The sequence below is a fragment of the Bos taurus genome, chromosome 5 (assembly GCF_002263795.3).
Source record: "Bos taurus isolate L1 Dominette 01449 registration number 42190680 breed Hereford chromosome 5, ARS-UCD2.0, whole genome shotgun sequence".
Taxonomy (NCBI): domain Eukaryota; kingdom Metazoa; phylum Chordata; class Mammalia; order Artiodactyla; family Bovidae; genus Bos; species Bos taurus.
The window spans coordinates 101,904,689-101,923,470 of record NC_037332.1 but is presented as its reverse complement, the minus strand read 5'-3'; the positions used below and the strand labels follow the sequence as shown (position 1 = coordinate 101,923,470).

General features: G+C 41.5%; 1 protein-coding gene across 1 annotated transcript in view; it reads right to left on the bottom strand.

Moving 5' to 3' along the window:
- The window catches only part of LOC101907335 (antigen WC1.1-like), a 62,969-nt gene that overhangs the window by 43,842 nt on the left and 345 nt on the right, over nucleotides 1-18,782 (bottom strand). Inside the window, 3 exon segments of the mRNA XM_024992684.2 lie at nucleotides 4,684-5,001; nucleotides 5,092-5,400; nucleotides 14,898-15,218. Coding sequence (XP_024848452.1) covers nucleotides 4,684-5,001; nucleotides 5,092-5,400; nucleotides 14,898-15,218 — 948 coding nt within the window.

Sequence of the window (18,782 nt, the reverse complement as noted above, 5' to 3'; positions counted from 1 at the left end):
TAACTCCTGAAAAAGGACGTTTAATATCTACTGCCTCTATATGCTGGGAACAAACAGAGCCGTCCCCAAAAGTTAGCCAACAACTTAATTACAATGATTGGAAACAAGTGGGATATTTGTCTCAGGAAACATGCAATGTAATCATTCCCGTGTTTTCCAATCCCAGTTCAGGTTCTCCCTTTGTCTGGCCAGGCACGAATTGGGACTGGATATCTCAGTCACGCTGGCTTGCTCCAAACGGGACTTATTGGATATGTGGCTCTTACCTATGGGCATGGCTTCCCCCTGGTTGGATAGGGAGATGCACCCTGGGTCTAGCCTTTACTCATGGCTTTATATTTTCAGAGCTTCCAGAAAAGCCTGCTAATTTACCCCACCTTAAAACTCGGTGGGCAAGGTCTGTATTTTATTGGTATGATTATTTGGCTGCAGCATTTGTTCCCTCTTTGGGAACTACAGATGTTATGTTACGAGTGGATGCTTTGACTAATTTTACTCAACAGGCATTACAAGATTCTCAAAAGGCTATTTCAGCTCTTAATGCTGAACAAGCACAAATTAGAAAGATGGTTTTACAAAACAGATTGGCTCTAGATATTCTGACAGCTGCACAAGGAGGAACTTGTGCCATTATTCATACCCAATGCTGTACATATATACCTGATATGAGCATGAATGTTACTCATTTTACTAACCACATGAACAAGATGATTAGGGCCATGGATACTCCCGAAGCCTCAATTGCTTCACTTTGGGAAACGTTAACTAGTTCCCCATGGTGGACAACTATCTTAATTACAATAATTCTGGTTGTTTTGTTCTTGCTGTTTGCTCCCTGCATCTGTAATTGTACAACTGGATTTGTTTCTAGCCGCATGAAAGCTTTTAAGTTACAAATGGTTGCTCAAACTCCTGCTACTGCTGTAGCTTCCTCCAGCTACTATTTGGGGCCCCTGGATCAGATATCCTCAATATGAGGATTAGGAGAATATGTTGCCTCACCAATTTAGGGACAACGCCCCTTGTCAGCTCGGAAGTAGTTATGGAATGAGAACGACGCCCCTTTTCCCTAGGCAACATAATTCTCCTAAAAGAAAAGGGGGGAATGAGAGGGTAACAGGCAGGAAGGCCAGGGTTCTCCAAATGGAGGAAATAGCCTGCAAGTGTCAGACATTTTTATCTCTCTTAAGCGGCAGGAGGAAACAAACTAGCAATATTTTTTCCTTCTCTATACAAATTTAAAGGGAGGTTTCTCTTAAAATACTGTGTGGCCATAATGACACCTGGTTTCGCCTGAAGTTAGCTATTCTTGAGCCTAGAGATAACCAATGCCTTTTTCTTATGGAAATGTTTGTCTTAAGCTATGCTAATGTACTATGCCTTTACCCCAAACTCTGTCTCCAAGTTGGTTCTGCCTCTTGGCCCAGAACCTACTTGACAAACCAGTATGGATATTGTTCTCCTAATCTATGTAAATGAAACTATTTGTATGGTGATCTGTCCTTCTTCAAGATTCAAGTTAATCATTTTATGGCCCAGGATAAACCATTTGGCGCCAAGACTATCCCAAAATGCATCTTATGGGTGAGGGGCCTGGTGCCATTCTGAATTTTAAGACATTCCTTTCTTTCATTAACAGACTGCTAGTGACTATATAACATCCAGCTAAAGACTAGCAGTGGGGTACTCTTTCTGCCCCTTCTGATGCCTATGTCAGAAGCTTTCTCTATCTCCTTTATACTTCAATAAAACTTTATTACACAAAAGCTCTGAGCGATCAAGCCTCGTCTCTGGCCCCGGATTGAATTCTTCTCCTCCGGGGGCCAAGAATCCCAGTGTATTAGCGTGATTCAACAACAACCTTTCAGTTCCATGTCCAATTAATTGTTGCTTCTTGACCTGCACACAGATTTATCAGAAGGAAGGTAGGTGGTCTAGTATTTCCATTTCTTTAAGAATTTTCCACACATTGTTGTGATCCACAAAGTCAAAGGCTTTGGCATAGTCAATAAAGTGGAAGTAGAGGTTTTTCTGGAATTCTCTTGCTTTTTCTGTGATCCAACGGATGTTGGCAATTTGATCAATATGAAAAGGTAAAACTTAGTAGCTGAAGAAAAAAATATGTACTTAATTTTGCTTATGACTTTGGGTCATTAATCAGAAAAAACTCAGTTTGGCAGTCTTTCAGTGGGGTCTTTCAGTGCTGCAATTAGATGTCACCTGGGGCTGAAGTCATTTAAAGACTTGACTGAACTCTGGTTCTGTAAGGAAATTCCCAGAACTGTTCTAAGGATAAAGGAACATCATGTCTTCAACTGAATTCAGAAAGAATTTACATATTCAGAATGCCCCCATTCAGAAATGGGGCAGAAGGGGAACAGAGAAGGAAGGACACACACATGAAAGGTTGTTGTTGAATCACACGAAGACACCGGGATTCTTGGCCCCCGGAGGAGAAGAATTCGATCTGGGGCCAGAGACGAGGCTTGATCGCTCAGAGCTTTTGTGTAATAAAGTTTTATTAAAGTATAAAGGAGATAGAGAAAGCTTCTGACATAGGCATCAGAAGGGGGCAGAAAGAGTACCCGCTTGCTAGTGTTAACAATGAGGTTATATAATCCAAAGAATGTCTGGAGGTTGTAAAGTCCTCATCAGACCTACTCCCATAATTTACATTTTAAGGTAACACTGTCCTCAGGCAAGATACAGCCTTGTAAAGACCAGGTCTACTCCCATAATTAACATTTTAAGATAACAGAAGGTTGAATCCAAAGACTGTCCTTAGGCAGGATACATTATTGTTATATAATCCTAAGGAATGTGGAGAAAGAAAAAAAGTTTGTCCTTTCTTCCTTCTTGAGAATTCCAGACCCCTCTCTCCTTGGGGACCCCTAGACTCCCTATCAACCTGCCTAGGAACTGACTCTCACACACACACAGATTAAAGCAAAATATTGATACTAACATTTAGAAACCCAGGTAAAGGTCATAAAGGAATTTTTATATTATTTTCCCAACACTTTTATGTCTCAACATACATCAAAACTGAAAGAATTAAAAGATGAAAACAAGTCAAAGGGAATTCATTGCCAGGACATTTTCACAAAAATACTCATAACATCAAAAATAAAATACCTAGGAGAAATCCTAGTAGAAGATGGGCAAAACCTCTGAAATTCAGGATCTAACTGAATGGAGGGATGTATTATGTCAATGATTTGGAAAACAAAACATTGTCGATGTGAATCATCCTCAAATTTTTGTTTACTCTCAAATTTTTAAATCTAAACTCAATGATACCCTTAAGCTTTTCTTTTGGTGAAAATGACAAACTGACTTCAAAATTCATACAAAATACAAGCAACCAAGAATGAACAGCACAGTTGGTAAGAAAAGCAATGATATTAGAGGAGTTAATATAAAGTAACTCTTGTAAATTAAAAGTATTCAGACTAACTACAAAGTTTGAAATTCAGGGAGATAGTGAAGGACAGGGAAGCCTGTGTGCTGTAGTCCATGGGGTCACAAAGAGTCAGATATGACCTAGTGATTGAACAACAACAACTACGAAGTTATGATAATTAAGAAAATACAGTATTGGTGCAAGGATAGACAAATGATAACATGGAACAGAATAGAGAATCTCAGATAAGACAGACATAATTGCCCTACTGCTTATGACGAAGGCAGCACTGCAGTGGGGAAGAGTCTTTTCAGAAAAAGATTCTAAGTCAGTTGAATGTCCATACGAAACCTGACCCTTATCTTACACAGATATCAATCCCAAAAGAAATGCACAATAATATGCAAGAGAAATATAATAAAATTTCCATAAGATACTCTTAGAGAATGTTTTTACAATCTTCGAGTAGGCAAAATTCTTTTTTAAAGGATATAAGAAGCGTTAAATGTACAGAAAAATGTTGGTAAGGTATATTTACATAAGATTAAGAAATGAGTTCATCAAAGGGCACCATTTGATTAAGAAAATGAAAATAAAAGACCAAGGGTTAAACATGGAAAATAAGTAACACATATTTGCACCCAAAGACATTGTCATGGTAAGTTGTAATATCATATTTGTAATAGTCAAGAACTGGAAATAACTCAGATTTATACTGTCAGTAGAATGGATCAGTACATGGCCATGTGATCATTCAAAGCATACTCTACTGTAATAAAAAAAAATAAAGTGCTAAAATATACAACATCATGTGTGAATCCCAAACATAAATTTCAGTCTACAAACTTAGATAAAAAGATGAAACATACTGCATCATTTTATATAAAGTTCAAACATTGATAAAACTCTCTATGTTAGTAGAAGTTAGGTAAGTGCTTTTCCCCATCGAGGAGGGAAGACACAGATACTGGGGATGACAGTGACTGTGGTGCTGGGGACATTCTCTTTGTTGCTCTGGGTTGGGGTTCATACTTAGGTCTATATTTACTGCTCCTATATTGTTTTCTATGATTTTATGTAAGCAATGATGCTGCTTAAAAATACATTATTCCCCTTCACACTTCCTGCCCTGATTTGAAAAATGAATGAACAATGAGAAGATCCATATTTCACCACAAAATCTCTGACTTTGAAGCCCGTTTAACCTCACTCTCTGCTCTTGGAGACATTTCACTCCAGGAGCATCCTGTATACCAGTAGCCCTTGTCCCTCTCTCTTACCTGAGCAGATCACAGAGGCTGTGTTGCCATGGGAACAGTCAGGCCCACCCAGGGCAGTCACAGGACAACTCCACAGGAAGGACTCTGCCCCCGAGCAGTGAAATAGGGCTGTTAGGATCTGATCACCTCCTTCCACCAAGTGTGGTCCTCCGGGGGTGGAGATGGCAACTCCACAGCCGAGCTGACGACAGACAACATTGGCATTGGCCAGACTCCAGTGGGAGGCACAGAGCGCTCTCCATCGTCCAGAAATGTTCATCTCCACCTGCCCCTCACACTGAGAGGAGCCATTTGTCATGAGCCGGACTTCTGAGTATGCTGGTAGAAGAAGAAGTTTCAGCAAAATTACATGACTTTCTCACCTGACCAGGGTGTTCACAGAGGTGAAAGGCCTGACCTGCATCTCACCTGAACAGACAACCTGAGCAGATCCACTGTGGTGACAGGTGCCCCCTGGACAGGGCACTCTGAGGCAGACCCAGAGCTCAGGCTCCTCCCCCTCACACCTGAACTCTTCAGCCCAGACCCAGGCACTGGACTCTCTGAAGAGCTCATGTCCCTGGACAGACACAGCCTTGCCACACCCCAGCTCTGCACAGATGACCTCGGCAGTGAGGAGTGTGAAATTCCCATCAGACACTGGGATCCAGGCTTCTCCAGAATACACTTCTACTCGCCCTGAGCAGGGTCCATCCCCTCCAGCCAGACGCACAAATCCTAAGAGGAAACAACAACAAGATCAGTGAGTGTTCATGGTACTGACTTGGCTACTGGAAACCACACGTCACAGGCAGTGGAGTGAAAGTTTTTCGTTTTAGGAGTGGAGCATGTAGAGAGTCTTTGACAGTTAGTGTCATAATTGAATTTTCATGAGCAGGTTTCTAAAGAGAAATCCAGGAGGATTACAAGGTCAGTTTGGAATGATTGAATCCCAAGAACATACACTTTGGGACTGGTTAAAAATGTGAATTCATTTCAATATTTGGCAAAACTAATACAATATTGTAAAGTTTAAAAATAAAATAAAATTTTTTTTAAAAAATGTGAATTCCTTGGTCTAGGAGCCTGGAAACTACAGAGCCCAATTCAGATCATTGGAATGGCTGAATACTGGAAACACATCTTTTAGCATTGGTTGGAGAAGTGAATTTCTCATTTAGCAGCCTAGGACCTATATACAGGTCCAAGGACACTGTATAATATTCAGGCACTTAAACTTGAACATAGAGATATGCAGACCAGAAGCCACCCAAAGGGACATAGGCTATGAGATTAGAGACCTAGCATCTAGACAAGCTTAGAAGCTTTCATGGGACTTGTGGGGCTAATATTCTGACCAGTTTTCTCTCCCTGAAGCTAGTCCTCAAGTGACTTAGGTTAAGGAAAATCCTGAGGCTGGATTGATGAGGGCATAGCCAACCTGTAGATGGGTGATGGCTCCAGAGAAGAAATATGGACACTATCATTAATTCACATTTATGTGATCACATCTTGTCTTTCTGATACTTTTTGATGCCAAAAAATTCCATGAATTCCTTCAGTGACCTCAGTGGGAAGGAAAATGAGTTAAGAAAACTCAGAGAGTCATAGAGAGAGAGTCTCAGCCATCTCTCTTGAAATCCTAGGATTTGTCAAAGAATCTGGGGGAGAGTGTGCTCTCAGTGGGAGTTTACCAGACAGCTGAGTTTCCACATCATCTCCTATTAAAGGTTTTTCTTCTCAAACAGGACTCATAGAAAATGCTAAGGGCTGATAAGAATTTATTTTAATACTATCATTGTAAAATTCTAACCATAGAAATATATGCATTCTTCTCAAGCACACATGGAATAGTCTCCAGGCTAGGTTACAAATAAGCCTTAACACATTCAAAAATATTAAAATAATTCCAAGTATCTTACATGACCATAATAGAATGAAACTAAAATTCAATAATGATCACAAAACAGGAATTCATGAATATATAAAAATTAAAACACACATTCATATTTTAACATTGTTTTCCTATTTCTATAAAGAATGCTATTTAGATAGGAATTGCATTAAATCTATAGATCACTTTGAGAAGTACAGGCATTTTAACAATACTAATTCTTTCAGGCCAGAAACACAGAATGACTTTCCATTGATGATATTATCTTTAATTTCTTTCATGAATGTTTTACAATTCTAAAAGAAGATGGCATATTGCCATAAAAAAGGAAGAAGAAGGAGAAGGAGGAGGAAATGAGCAAACAAGCCATAATTTGGAGAGTTCCAAGTTGAAAAAGCCTCAATATGGATAAATATGCAAATATTTGTAGGAAACACTCCTTGAATAGGTTGTTAGCATACTACATCACCCCTTGCTCCTCCCATCTACCACGTAAACTGTTATCCTTTCTCATTTCTCCCACTTCAGACAAGCAAACACCATTTTAAAAGATACAGATGGATGGAAAAGAAAATCAGAAAGGGTAGCTACTGCTGAAGAAGTAAGATGTAGCTGGGGCATATGGCAGGCAAGGTGGGATCAAGGAAGTTTTGAAACTAAAGGAGGAAAACCAAAATAAAAGTTCATCATTTTGTCATCAAAGGAACACATTTTGAACTGAATGAAGATAACCCAATGAAAAAATTTTATTTAATTCATCAAGTATAATTCCCTGATTTCTGGGTGTGTTCTGATTATTTACTTCTGAAGATCTTCCTGGTAAAGGATTGCTTAGTGATGCCCAACATCCAACCAAAAAATTATTAGAATTTCCAAAAGAGAGAAACGTAACCCATAACACATTTTTTAAAAACAATCATTTAAAGCAGGTTCAGAAATTACAGAAATGATTGAATTGGCTGAAGAGCTCCTTAAACCCCTAATATAAATATGCTTAATGAACAGTAAAAATAAACAGGGAGGAAAACTAGGAAAAATAAACAAATGAGACTTCTGAAACTGAAAAATATAGTATTGGAATGAACAATCATCTAGATTAATTACACAAGAGACTAGACATTGCAGAATAAAAGAACTGGGAAGTAAAACACAGTAGTAGAAACTATTTAAATTGAACCAAAGAGAGTAAAAAGGCAGAAAAATAAGAATGGAAACTCAATGGCATGTGGGATAATATCAAAATATATAAAATATGTGTATTTGGAGATTCAGAATAATGGATGTGCAGAAAAATATTAAGAAAAGATAAATGACATTTTCCCAAAGTTATTGAAAACTGTAAACCCATTGATCAAAAAAACTAAACAAACCCCAAATAAGATAATGAAACCATTCTCAGAAAACTTGACAATGTAATTACTGAAATTCATTGGTAAACAAACAAACAAAAATATGTTAAGAGCAGCCAGGGAAGTTTGACACATTATATACAGGGAACAAAAGGATAAGTATTATTTACTGACATTTTGTTGAAGGCAATGAAAGTCAGATGACAATGTAATACATATTTAAAGTATTGGGATTGGGCATTTGTTACACTAAAATTGAATCAGCTATGAAAATACTTTTCAAAACTGAATGAAAATTAAAATGATTTCAAGTAAATGAGAGATGACAGAATTGGAGGCCACCAGACACACACTACACAAAACTGCCTCAGAAAGTTCTTCAAGCTATAGGGAGATGACAGCAGATGAAAACATGGATCCTCTCAAAGCTATAGAGACTGTGGTAAATGTTGATCCTCTATTAGAAGATTTAAGGCAAAAATATTAGCAACAAACTATAAGATTCATAATAAATTTATAAATAGAATGTATGACAATGACAGCACCAAAGACAGGAACAGGAAAATGGAAGAAAAGTATAGTGACTGACATTGCATGTTGTGACATAATATCATTTCAAGGTAAAATGTAATTGAAGATTAATAATTCAACATTGGGCTTTCCCGGTGGTTCAGTGGTGAAGACTCCACCTGACAATGCAGGAGACGTGGGTTCAATCCGTGGTCTAGGAAAATCCCACAGACCACGGAGCCACTAAGCCTGTGCACCACAACTAGTGAGCCTGCACTCTAGAGCCCAGGGGCCACGACTACTGAAGCTTGTGCACCATAGAGCCTGTGCACTACAGCAAGAGAGGCCACCGCAATGAGAAACTCATGCCTGCAACTAAAGAGTAGCCTCTGATCTCCACAACTAGAGAAAAGCCCATGCAGCAATGAAGACCCAGCCAGCAAAAAATAAAAATTACTTCAAAAATTAATAAAATTAAACATTATAATCACCTAAAACTCTTATACAATTAATAAACCAATACAGTATTTAAATTAAAATGATAAAATATACTCGAAGATTAAAATAAGAACAAAGATATAAAATATAGCAGCAGCTGCTGCTGCTACTGCTGCAAAGTCACTTCAGTCATGTCCGACTCTGTGAGACCCCATAGACGGCAGCCCACCAGGCTCCCCTGTCCCTGGAATTCTCAAGGCAAGAACACTGGAGTGGGTTGCCATTTCCTTCTCCAATGTATAAAAGTGAAAAGTGAAAGTGAAGTCGCTCAGTCGTGTCCGACTCTTAGCGACCCGATGGACTGCAGCCTAGCAGGCTCCTCCGTCCATGGGATTTTCCAGGCAAGAGTACTGGAGTGGGTTGCCATTGCCTTCTCTGACAAATAGCAGGCAAGTACACTTAAACCCAATTATATCAATAATTACGTTAAATAAATAACTTAAGTACTCCAAATAAAAAACAAGATAATCAGACCACATAAAATAAGACAAAACAATATACTGTCTACAAACTTATATGTGTTTAAATATAAACACAGAAACATATTAAAGAGGTAAAAATTACATACCATGCAAACACAAATCAGAGAAAACTCTATATAATATCTAAATTAATATCATACAAAGTCAGACTATAAGACAAAGAATTCATTCAGAGAAAAAGAAACATTTTATGATAATAAAATACAAAAGAAATTATATAGTATTGAAACTGGTGGGTTAAAAATAAAGTGATGCTTAGAAGAAAATTTAGAACCTTGATGCTTCTTTGATGATTACATTAGAATAAAAATAGAAACAGAAGAAAATGATCCAAGACTCCACCTTAAGAATCTACAAAAGCAACCACAATCATAACTGAAAAAGAGGAATGACAACTGAGCATAGAAATCAATTAAGAAGAAAGCAAATACACGATCAAGAAAATCAATACAGTCCATTAGTGATTCTCTTAAAAAGAACATTAACACTGATAATCTTCTAGCAAACCAATTAAGAAAAAAGAGGAACACATTAACAGCACCAGTAGCAAAAGGAGAAATATCATTGTAGATCTTCCCAATGTGTAAAGATATGAGATATGAACCAGTGTCACTAATTTGAAAATTTTTTGTAAAATGGGCCAAGTCCTTTAAAACACATTACTTGTGAAACACAACTCACCAAAATCTGATACAAAAAAAGAGAAAAATATGAGTAAACTTATTTGTTAAATAAACAGAATCCATATTAAAAAATTTTTTCCACTAAGAAAACTGCCAGCTACAAATGCTAGTACTTCCACAGAGCTGAGAAATGACTCCCACAACAGGATAAAGGAAGAGAAGGAGGGAAGGAATGAGGGCAGGAAGGAAGTGTAGCACAGAGGCTGTGGTGAATGTACGAATTGACCTGCATCTTTCCAACCCTCCCCTCCTGCAATCCTTGCATCTTCATCCCCTCACCATTTTGCACTTCAGTACTGTAGTCCCTGGTGGTTTAGAAGATAATCAAGACTCTGCCTCCAATGTGGGAGACCCAGGTTTGATCCCTGGGTGAGGAAGATCCCCTGGAGAAGGAAATGGCCACCCACTCCAGTATTTGTGCCTGGAGAATCCTATGGTCCATCGGGTCACAAAGAGTAGGACAGGACTGAAGGAACTTGGAACGCTTGCACCACAGTCCTTCACAATTTGTGTGTTCCCTCCCAGATCTTCCACCTGAACTCCATGAAATCTCATTTTTCCAAACAAGCTTCTCTACATTCTCCTCTGGTCTTTGTTTCCACTCTAGATTTCTCCTAAACACGGTACTTCACTTCCAGCAATCCACTACTGAAGCTGGAATTTCTCTTCCATACCTGACTGCTAAGGTTGAGCAGAAGAAACTCCAAGAGTTTTGATTAAGATAATCAAAACACATGCTATTCTAATCTTATTTCTGCTATATCACCACCATTTTGACTTATCTTCACATCATTAAAATATGTCTGAAAATACAGAAAAAACAGACCAGGAGGAGGAAACTAGTGACAAAAAGAGAAATAGAAGGAACCCGGAACCATTCATAAAAATGTGAGAGTCTAAGTTAGAGCAATGGTAGTCAGGGTGTACAAACCACAATCAGGGTTTAAATATTAGTTCAGTTCAGTTCAGTTGCTCAGTCATGTCCGACTCCTTGTGACCCCATGAATCGCAGCACGCCAGGCCTCCCTGTCCATCACCAACTCCCGGAGTTCATTCAAACTCATGTCCATCAAGTCGGTCATGCCATCCAGCCATCTCATCCTCTGTCATCCCCTTCTCCTCCTGCTCCCAATCCCTCCCAGCATCAGAGTCTTTTCCCATGAGTCAACTCTTCACATGAGGTGACCAAAGTATTGGAGTTTCAGCTTTAGCATCAGTCCTTCCAATGAACACCCAGGACTGATCTCCTTCAGAATGGACTGGTTGGATCTCCAAGGGACTCTCAAGAGTCTTCTCTAACACCACAGTTCAAAAGCATCAATTCTTTGGTGCTCAGCTTTCTTCACAGTCCAACTCTCGCATCCATACATAACCACTGGAAAACCATAGCCTTAACTAGACAGACCTTTGTTAAATATCAGAGCACTTCCAATTCTCTACTTCTAAGTATATCTTAACTGGAATTAATAACAAGACATCAGTTTTCTTAGGATAACATTGGGAGTTCTAATTTAACACAAAGTTTGAACATCACACACTCTATTTTCACTCAGATGCTGATTTATCAAAATATGATAGCGACACCTATAGTATTTCCACAAATTTATCTTCAGTTGGAACCATGATTATGACATTGTGACAATGAGGAAGGTTGCTTGAGATGCCAGAAAACAGGTTTGTTTAAAACAAAAGTTTCTAACTAAAATTCAAATTCACCTTAAAAATAATTATTTTTAATGAGAATGATAAAGAAAATGGAAGAAAACATTTTGAAGAGATGAATAGATTTATGACATAAGTGCTGTAGTGGTTTCACAAATGCATACTTATCAAGCAGTTTTGTATGTCAGACATACCTCAATAAAGTACTTTTTAAAAAGGAAAAGAATTGTTTCCTTAAGGGCATCAACTAGAATCATCAAAAATCTGCTGAAGGTGAGATTAGAAAAGATCACTTTTCCAATGATCTTCCTGTACATAAATACCCAACAGCTAATTGGCTGTGGCTGTTAAGGACCTACTGCAGATGTCTTCAGGGCTCCCCTGTCCCACCATCCCATTAGATGGGGTGGTACTATCCTAAGACCAGCCTTCTACCTTAGGGAATTCACTGTGATAACTGACAATATCTTCCTCCAGTCCAGTTGTTCTGATGTGATTAATAACCTGGACATCCAATCTGCAATTGTGATAACAACTAGAAGCATCTCTGCCAAATACTGTGAGCACCCATTCATGCCCTGGCTTCACTTCTTTCCTGCATCCACCTTGGCATAGGTCAAACACACTTAGATAGCACTGAGTACTTCTTAGGAGTCACATCAGGTCCTCTTAGCTTCAATTCAGTTCAGTTCAGTTCCTCAGTCATGTCTGACTCTTTGCAACACCATGGACTGCAGCATGCCAGGTTTCCCTGTCCATCACCAACTCCTGGGGTTTACTCTATTTCATGTCCATTCAGTCGGTGATGCCATCCAACCACCTCATCCTCTGTCATCCCTTTATCCTCCCACCTTCAATCTTTCCCAGCATCAGGGTCTTTTCCAATGAGTCGGTTCTTCGCATGAGGTGGCCAAAGTACTGGAGGTTCAGCTTCAGCATCAGTCCTTCCAATGAACACCCAGGACTGGTTTCCTTTAGGATGGACTGGTTGGATCTCCTTGCAGTCCAAGGGACTCTCAAGAGTCTTCTCCAACACCACAGTTCAAAAGCATCAATTCTTCAGTGCTCAGCTTTCTTTAGAGTCCAACTCTCACATCTATATAAGACTACTGGAAAAACCATAGCTTTGACTAGACCAGTCTTTTTTGGCAAAGAAATGTCTCTGCTTTTTAATATGCTGTCTAGGTTGGTCATAGCTTTTCTTACAAGGAGCAAGCATCATTTAATTTCATGGCTGCAGTCACATCTGCAGTGATTTTGGAGCCAAAAAAAAAAAGTCTTTCACCATTTCCACTGTTTCCCCATTTGCCAGGAAATGATGGGACCAGATGCTATGATCTTAGTTTCTGAATGTTGAGTTTTAAGCCAACTTTTTCACTCTCATCTTTCACTATCATCAAGAGGGTCTTTAGTTCTTTGCTTTCGGCCATAAGTGTGATGTAATCTGCATCTAAGGTTATTGATATTTCTCCTGACAATCTTGATTCCAACTTGTGCTTCATCCAGTCCAACATTTCCCATGATGTACTCTGCATATAAGTTAAATAAGCAGGGTGACAATATACAGCCTTGACATACTCCTTCCCCAATTTGGAACCAGTCTTTTGTTCCATGTCCAGTTCTAACTGTTGCTTCTTGACCTACATACAGATTTCTCAGGATGCAGGTCAGATGGTCTGGTATTCCCATCTCTTGAAGAATTTTCCAGTTTGTTGTGATCCACACAGTTAAAGGCTTTGTCATAGTCAGTAAAGTAGAAGTAGATGTTTTTCCTGAACTGTCTTGCATTTTCAGTGATCAAACAGATGTTGGCAATTTGACCTCTGGTTCCTGTTTTTTCTAAATCCAGCTTGAACATCTGGAAGTTCACAGTTCATGGGCCACAGCCTTGTCTAACTCAATGAAACTATGAGCGATGCCATGTAGGGCCATCCAAGACAGACGGGTCTTAGTGGACAGTTCTGACAAGATGTGGTCCACTGGAGAAGGAAAGGCAAACCACTTCAGTATTCTTGCCTTGAGAACCCCATGAACTCTTAGCTTCACTGCCTCTTATATGTGGTGTGCTTCAGCTACTGTGTAGTAAACTAAAAGACTTGATTTTCCTGCTCCCTCAACATCCCTGCAAATGTGGTGTGAGCTCCCTACTCAATTCATCAGGTACACCATTGTGATGAGATTTTCCCTGCCACAAGTCCCACTTCTGGCCTCCTCTGACTGTGACCTAGGGACATTTAAATGCACCACTGAATTTCTCTCACACCTTTTCCTTGTGTAACTGCACCATGACTTCGGGTATGGTGACTTGTCCATGGGTCTTCACATGCCCTTTTGGGGTCACCATTGCTTGGTTGAGCCTGTTCTATTGGCACATCACCCACATATCAACCTGATGGAGTATGGTGACTCTGACTTTTAGGACCAATGAGGATAATAAACCTTGTTGCCTACAACTCTCCTATGACACCACCCTCCCATCAATGTAGCCACACCCTACTGACCATTATGTCAAAGAATACAGAACAATTACCATGCTGAGACTGTGTCACAGAGGTCAAATCCAGAAGCTAAATCTGTATGAAACTTTGACATCACCTCTGCCTCCTGTCAGAGAAGGCGATGGCACCCCACTCCAGTACTCTGGCCTGGAAAATCCCACGGACGGAGGAGCCTGGTGGGCTGCAGTCCATGAGGTCGCGAAGAGTCGGACACGACTGAGTGACTTCACTTTCACTTTTCACTTTCATGCATTGGAGAAGAAAATGGCACCCCCTCCAGTACTCTAGCCTGGAAAATCCCATGGATGGAGGAGCCTGGTGGGCTGCAGTCCATGAGGTCTCGAAGAGTTGGACACGACTGAGCGACTTCACTTTCACTTTTCACTTTTCACTTTCATGCATTGGAGAAGGAAATGGCAACCCCCTTCAGTGTTCTTGCCTGAAGAATCCCAGGGGTGGTGGAGCCTGGTGGGCTGCTGTCTGTGGGGTCGCACAGAGTCAGACACGACTGAAGCAACTTAGCTGCCTCCTGTGACACATCACAAAGACCCTTCACCCAAGTATCTTCTAAAGATTGTATCCATAATCTCAAATAACTTTGGTAATAAGACAGAGGCTTTTCCTGCTAGAGATCCCCACACAAACCAGACAGGACTTACCTGAGCAGACTACTCCAGCATCCTCGTCGTGCGAATAGCTAGCATTACGATAGTCTTTAATATTAGAATGCCTACAGTCACTGACAGATGACTCTACCCCTTCACATGAAGTATACGAAAGCCAAATGGGGCCAAGTCCTGGTCCAAAATAAGCCCCTCCAGGAAAACCAATGGCAGCTCCACACCCCAGCTGTCTGCACACTACAGATGCATCCTTCAAGGTCCATTCCAGATCATCCACTGTGCCCCATTCTCCTTGGTGCTTCACTTCCACTCTCCCCTCACAGTGGTGGGCTCCATCCTTCAGCCTCAGCTCCAGTACTGCAAAAGAGACACACGACAGGAAAGATTTTAGGAGACTTAGAGTGGTATAATATTTAAAACATTAGCTCTCTGAGGAGCAAAACAGTGCATGGGATATAGTATTTCCTGACCTCTGTGGTATAAGCATTCCCAGCGTGGCTAACTCTAAGCCCCCAGTGTGCCATCACTGAATACGGAGCAGGAAGGGAGACACCAGGTATTTTTCAGGAGCCTGTAGAGCCAGCTCCAGGGACACCATCGAGGACAGGTCTTCAGAGACTCTGGATGCTGCCCTCCCTGTAGATGTGCCCAAGGCTACTAGGGCCCAGCTTCTCCATCTCAGTTGCAGCTCATGGCCCAGGATCCAGGGAGGAATCCTCCCTCTCCTTCCCTGTGTATAGGAAGTATCTAATCCAGCTCAGGAACAGAGGACTGGGGTAACAGGCTCTAAAATGTCCTGGTTATTCCTGCCATCTGGTGTTCATGTCTTTGTGTAATTCCACACTCCAATATACCTGTAACACGCATCTAACAAATGGAATTTGATGAAAGTGATCAGATGTCACTTTAGCAATTAAGTCATAAGATGAATCTGGTTTCTGCACATAAAAAGAAGTTCATTAGTAGGAACATCATAGATGGAGACATTCCCAGTGTTCAGTTCAGTTCAGTTCAGTCACTCAGTCATGTCTGATTCTTTGAGACCCCATGGAGTACAGTATGCCAGGCCTCCCTGTCCATCACCAACTCCCAAAGTTTACTCAGACTCATATCCATTCAGTCAGTGATGCCATGCAAGCATCTCATCCTCTGTCGTCCCCTTCTCCTACCACCTTCAATCTTTCCCAGCATCAGAAGACTATTTAGGGAAAAAAAAAAAAAAAAAGAACTAACCAGATATTTTGCAATTCTCTGATAACTCAGTTGGTAAAGAACCCATCTGCAATGAAGGAGACTCTGGTTCAATTCCTGCATCAGGAATATCTGCTGGAGAAGGAATAGGCTACCCACTCCAGTCTTCTCTTGTGGCTCAGCTGGTAAAGAATCAGTCTGCAATGCTGGAGACCTGGGTTTGATCCTTGGATTGGGAAGACCCCCTGGAGAAGAGAAAGACTACCCACTCCAGTAAGGCCTAGAGAATTCCATGGACTGTGTACCCATGGGGTCACAAAGAGTCAAACATGACTGAGTGACTTACACTTCTTCAATTCTTCAACCAGATATTTTGAAGATGAATAATAAATGAATGGGCTTCCCAGGTGGCACTAGTGGTAAAGAACCTGTCTGCAAGTGCAGGAAATGTAAGAGACTTGGGTTTGATCCCTGGGTCCAGAAGATCCCCTGGAGGAGTGCATGGCAACCCACTTCAGTATTCTTGCCTGGAGAATCCTATGGACAGAGGAGCCTGGTGGGCTACAGTCCATAGGGTCCCAAAGAGTCAGACATGACTGAGGCAACTTAATATGCACAATACAACGAGTAAACTGAAGAATTCAACACAGAGATTCAACAACTGACTTTACCAAGGGAAATAAAAAGAAAAAGGAATCAATGTGTTAGAAGAAAGATTAGTTGAAAGCATCCAAATAGAGGAGCCAAAAGAGAATGAAAGGAATATAGAAAGCCAGTGGACACCATAAAGAGAAACAATGTATGGACTGGAGTCATAACAGAAGAAGTGAAGGAGAAAAGAATTAAGGGCTGAGGAGGACTTAGGAGGACTTCCCTGGTGGTGTAGTGGTTAAGAATCCACCTGCCAATGTAGGGGACATGGGTTCAATCCCTGGTCCAGGAAGATTCCACATGCCGCAGAGCAACTAAGCCAGTGTGCCACAGCTGCTGAAACCTGTGCACCTAGAGCCTGTGGTCTCCAGCAAGAGAAGCCACTGCAGTGAGATGCCCATGCACTGCAGCGAGGAGTAGCCCCTGCTTACCACAGCTAGAGAAAGCCCACATGCAGCAAGGAGACCTAGCACAGCCAAAAATAAATAATTAGAAAGAAAGACAAGCTGCGAATTTCCAAACCTGGGGAAAGATCTGGACACCTAAGTTCACGAAGCTAATAAGTCACCCCAAAATTTCAACCCAAAACAACCTTCTCCAAGACTCACAGAGTAAATTGTTCAAATGCAAAGAGAAAGAGAGAATTCTAAAAGTCTAAAGAGAAGAAAAAAATTCTGTCACCCAAGAGAACTCCCATAAGGAGATCAGCGGATTTGTCCAAAGAAACCTTGCAGACCACAACAGAACGACTGGTAACATACTCTACCCTCACTCAGTGGAAAGCAGCCCCCAGGGAGGGACAAGAGAGGGCATGAGAGAAAGTGCTCCCTACAGAGTCACAGCAGATCCTGGGAGGGGAAAGGACCATCCCAGGCCCCCAGCACATCAGGAAATGAGTCACGGGGACTGGGGCAGGGACTTGGGAACTTATACACATGGGGCTGCACATCAACTGATCTTTACAAACAGATGGACAAGTTCATTGGAAGGACTGATGTGGAAGCTGAAACTCCAATACTTTGGCCACCTGATGTGAAGAGCTGACACATCTGAAAAGACTCTGAAGCTGGGAAAGAGAGAAGGTGGGAGGAGAAGGGGACAACAGACGATGAGATGGTTGGATGGCATCACTGACTCAATGGACATGAGTTTGGGTAGACTCTGGGAGTTGGTGGTGGACAGGAAGGCCTGGCATGCTGCGGTCCATGGGATCGCAAAGAGTCAGACATCAGTGAGCAACTGAACTGAACTGAACTGAACAGACAAGAGGTCCCCTCTCCTGGATGCAGGCTTCTCTGCTCCCTAATGGACACCTGGTGGGAACAGGTAAGACCAGCAGGCAGAGCCTCTCACAGAGCCCAGTGCTTGACAGACATGGCAACAAGCAGAGGGGAGCCCGAGAGATGGGGGAGAGGAGCCAGAGAGAGGCCGGTGGGTGTATGATTATCTCTGATCCAGTTACATGCAGCGGCCATGACAACCAGCCCTGTGGACACCCCGTGTGCTTTACAGACCAACGGACTCACTCCCTGCTCAGCAGCTCTGTTCCTCTCACACAGGCAGGTTCCACCTCCCCCCACACACACACACACACACAGGCTCACACAGCCTCACACACCCTCCCACACTCCTCACACACTCCTCACTCACCCACATATACTCCTCACACAACTTAATACATCATTTGCACACTCCTCACACACTCCACAAACACATACACTCTTCATACCCACATACACCCTCATACATACACACGCTCACACACTCACACACACATACTCTTCATACCCTCACATACACACACCCTTACACACTCCTCACCTACACACATACACACACATAACACACACATAATCACAGAGCCTGCAGGAGCGAAGACACAGGAAACACAGGGACCCAGGGGCAGTGCTCACACACCAGGCACGTGGAGCGTGTGGGAACAGCCCAGAGTCCCAGCTGAGGTCAGTCACTGGAACTTCCATACACTGGGAGCCACTGGGACTCCTAGAAGCTCCCTGAAAACAAGGGAGACCGTGGAGGGGACTCAGGCTGACCCAGCTTGGTCCAGACCAAACCTCA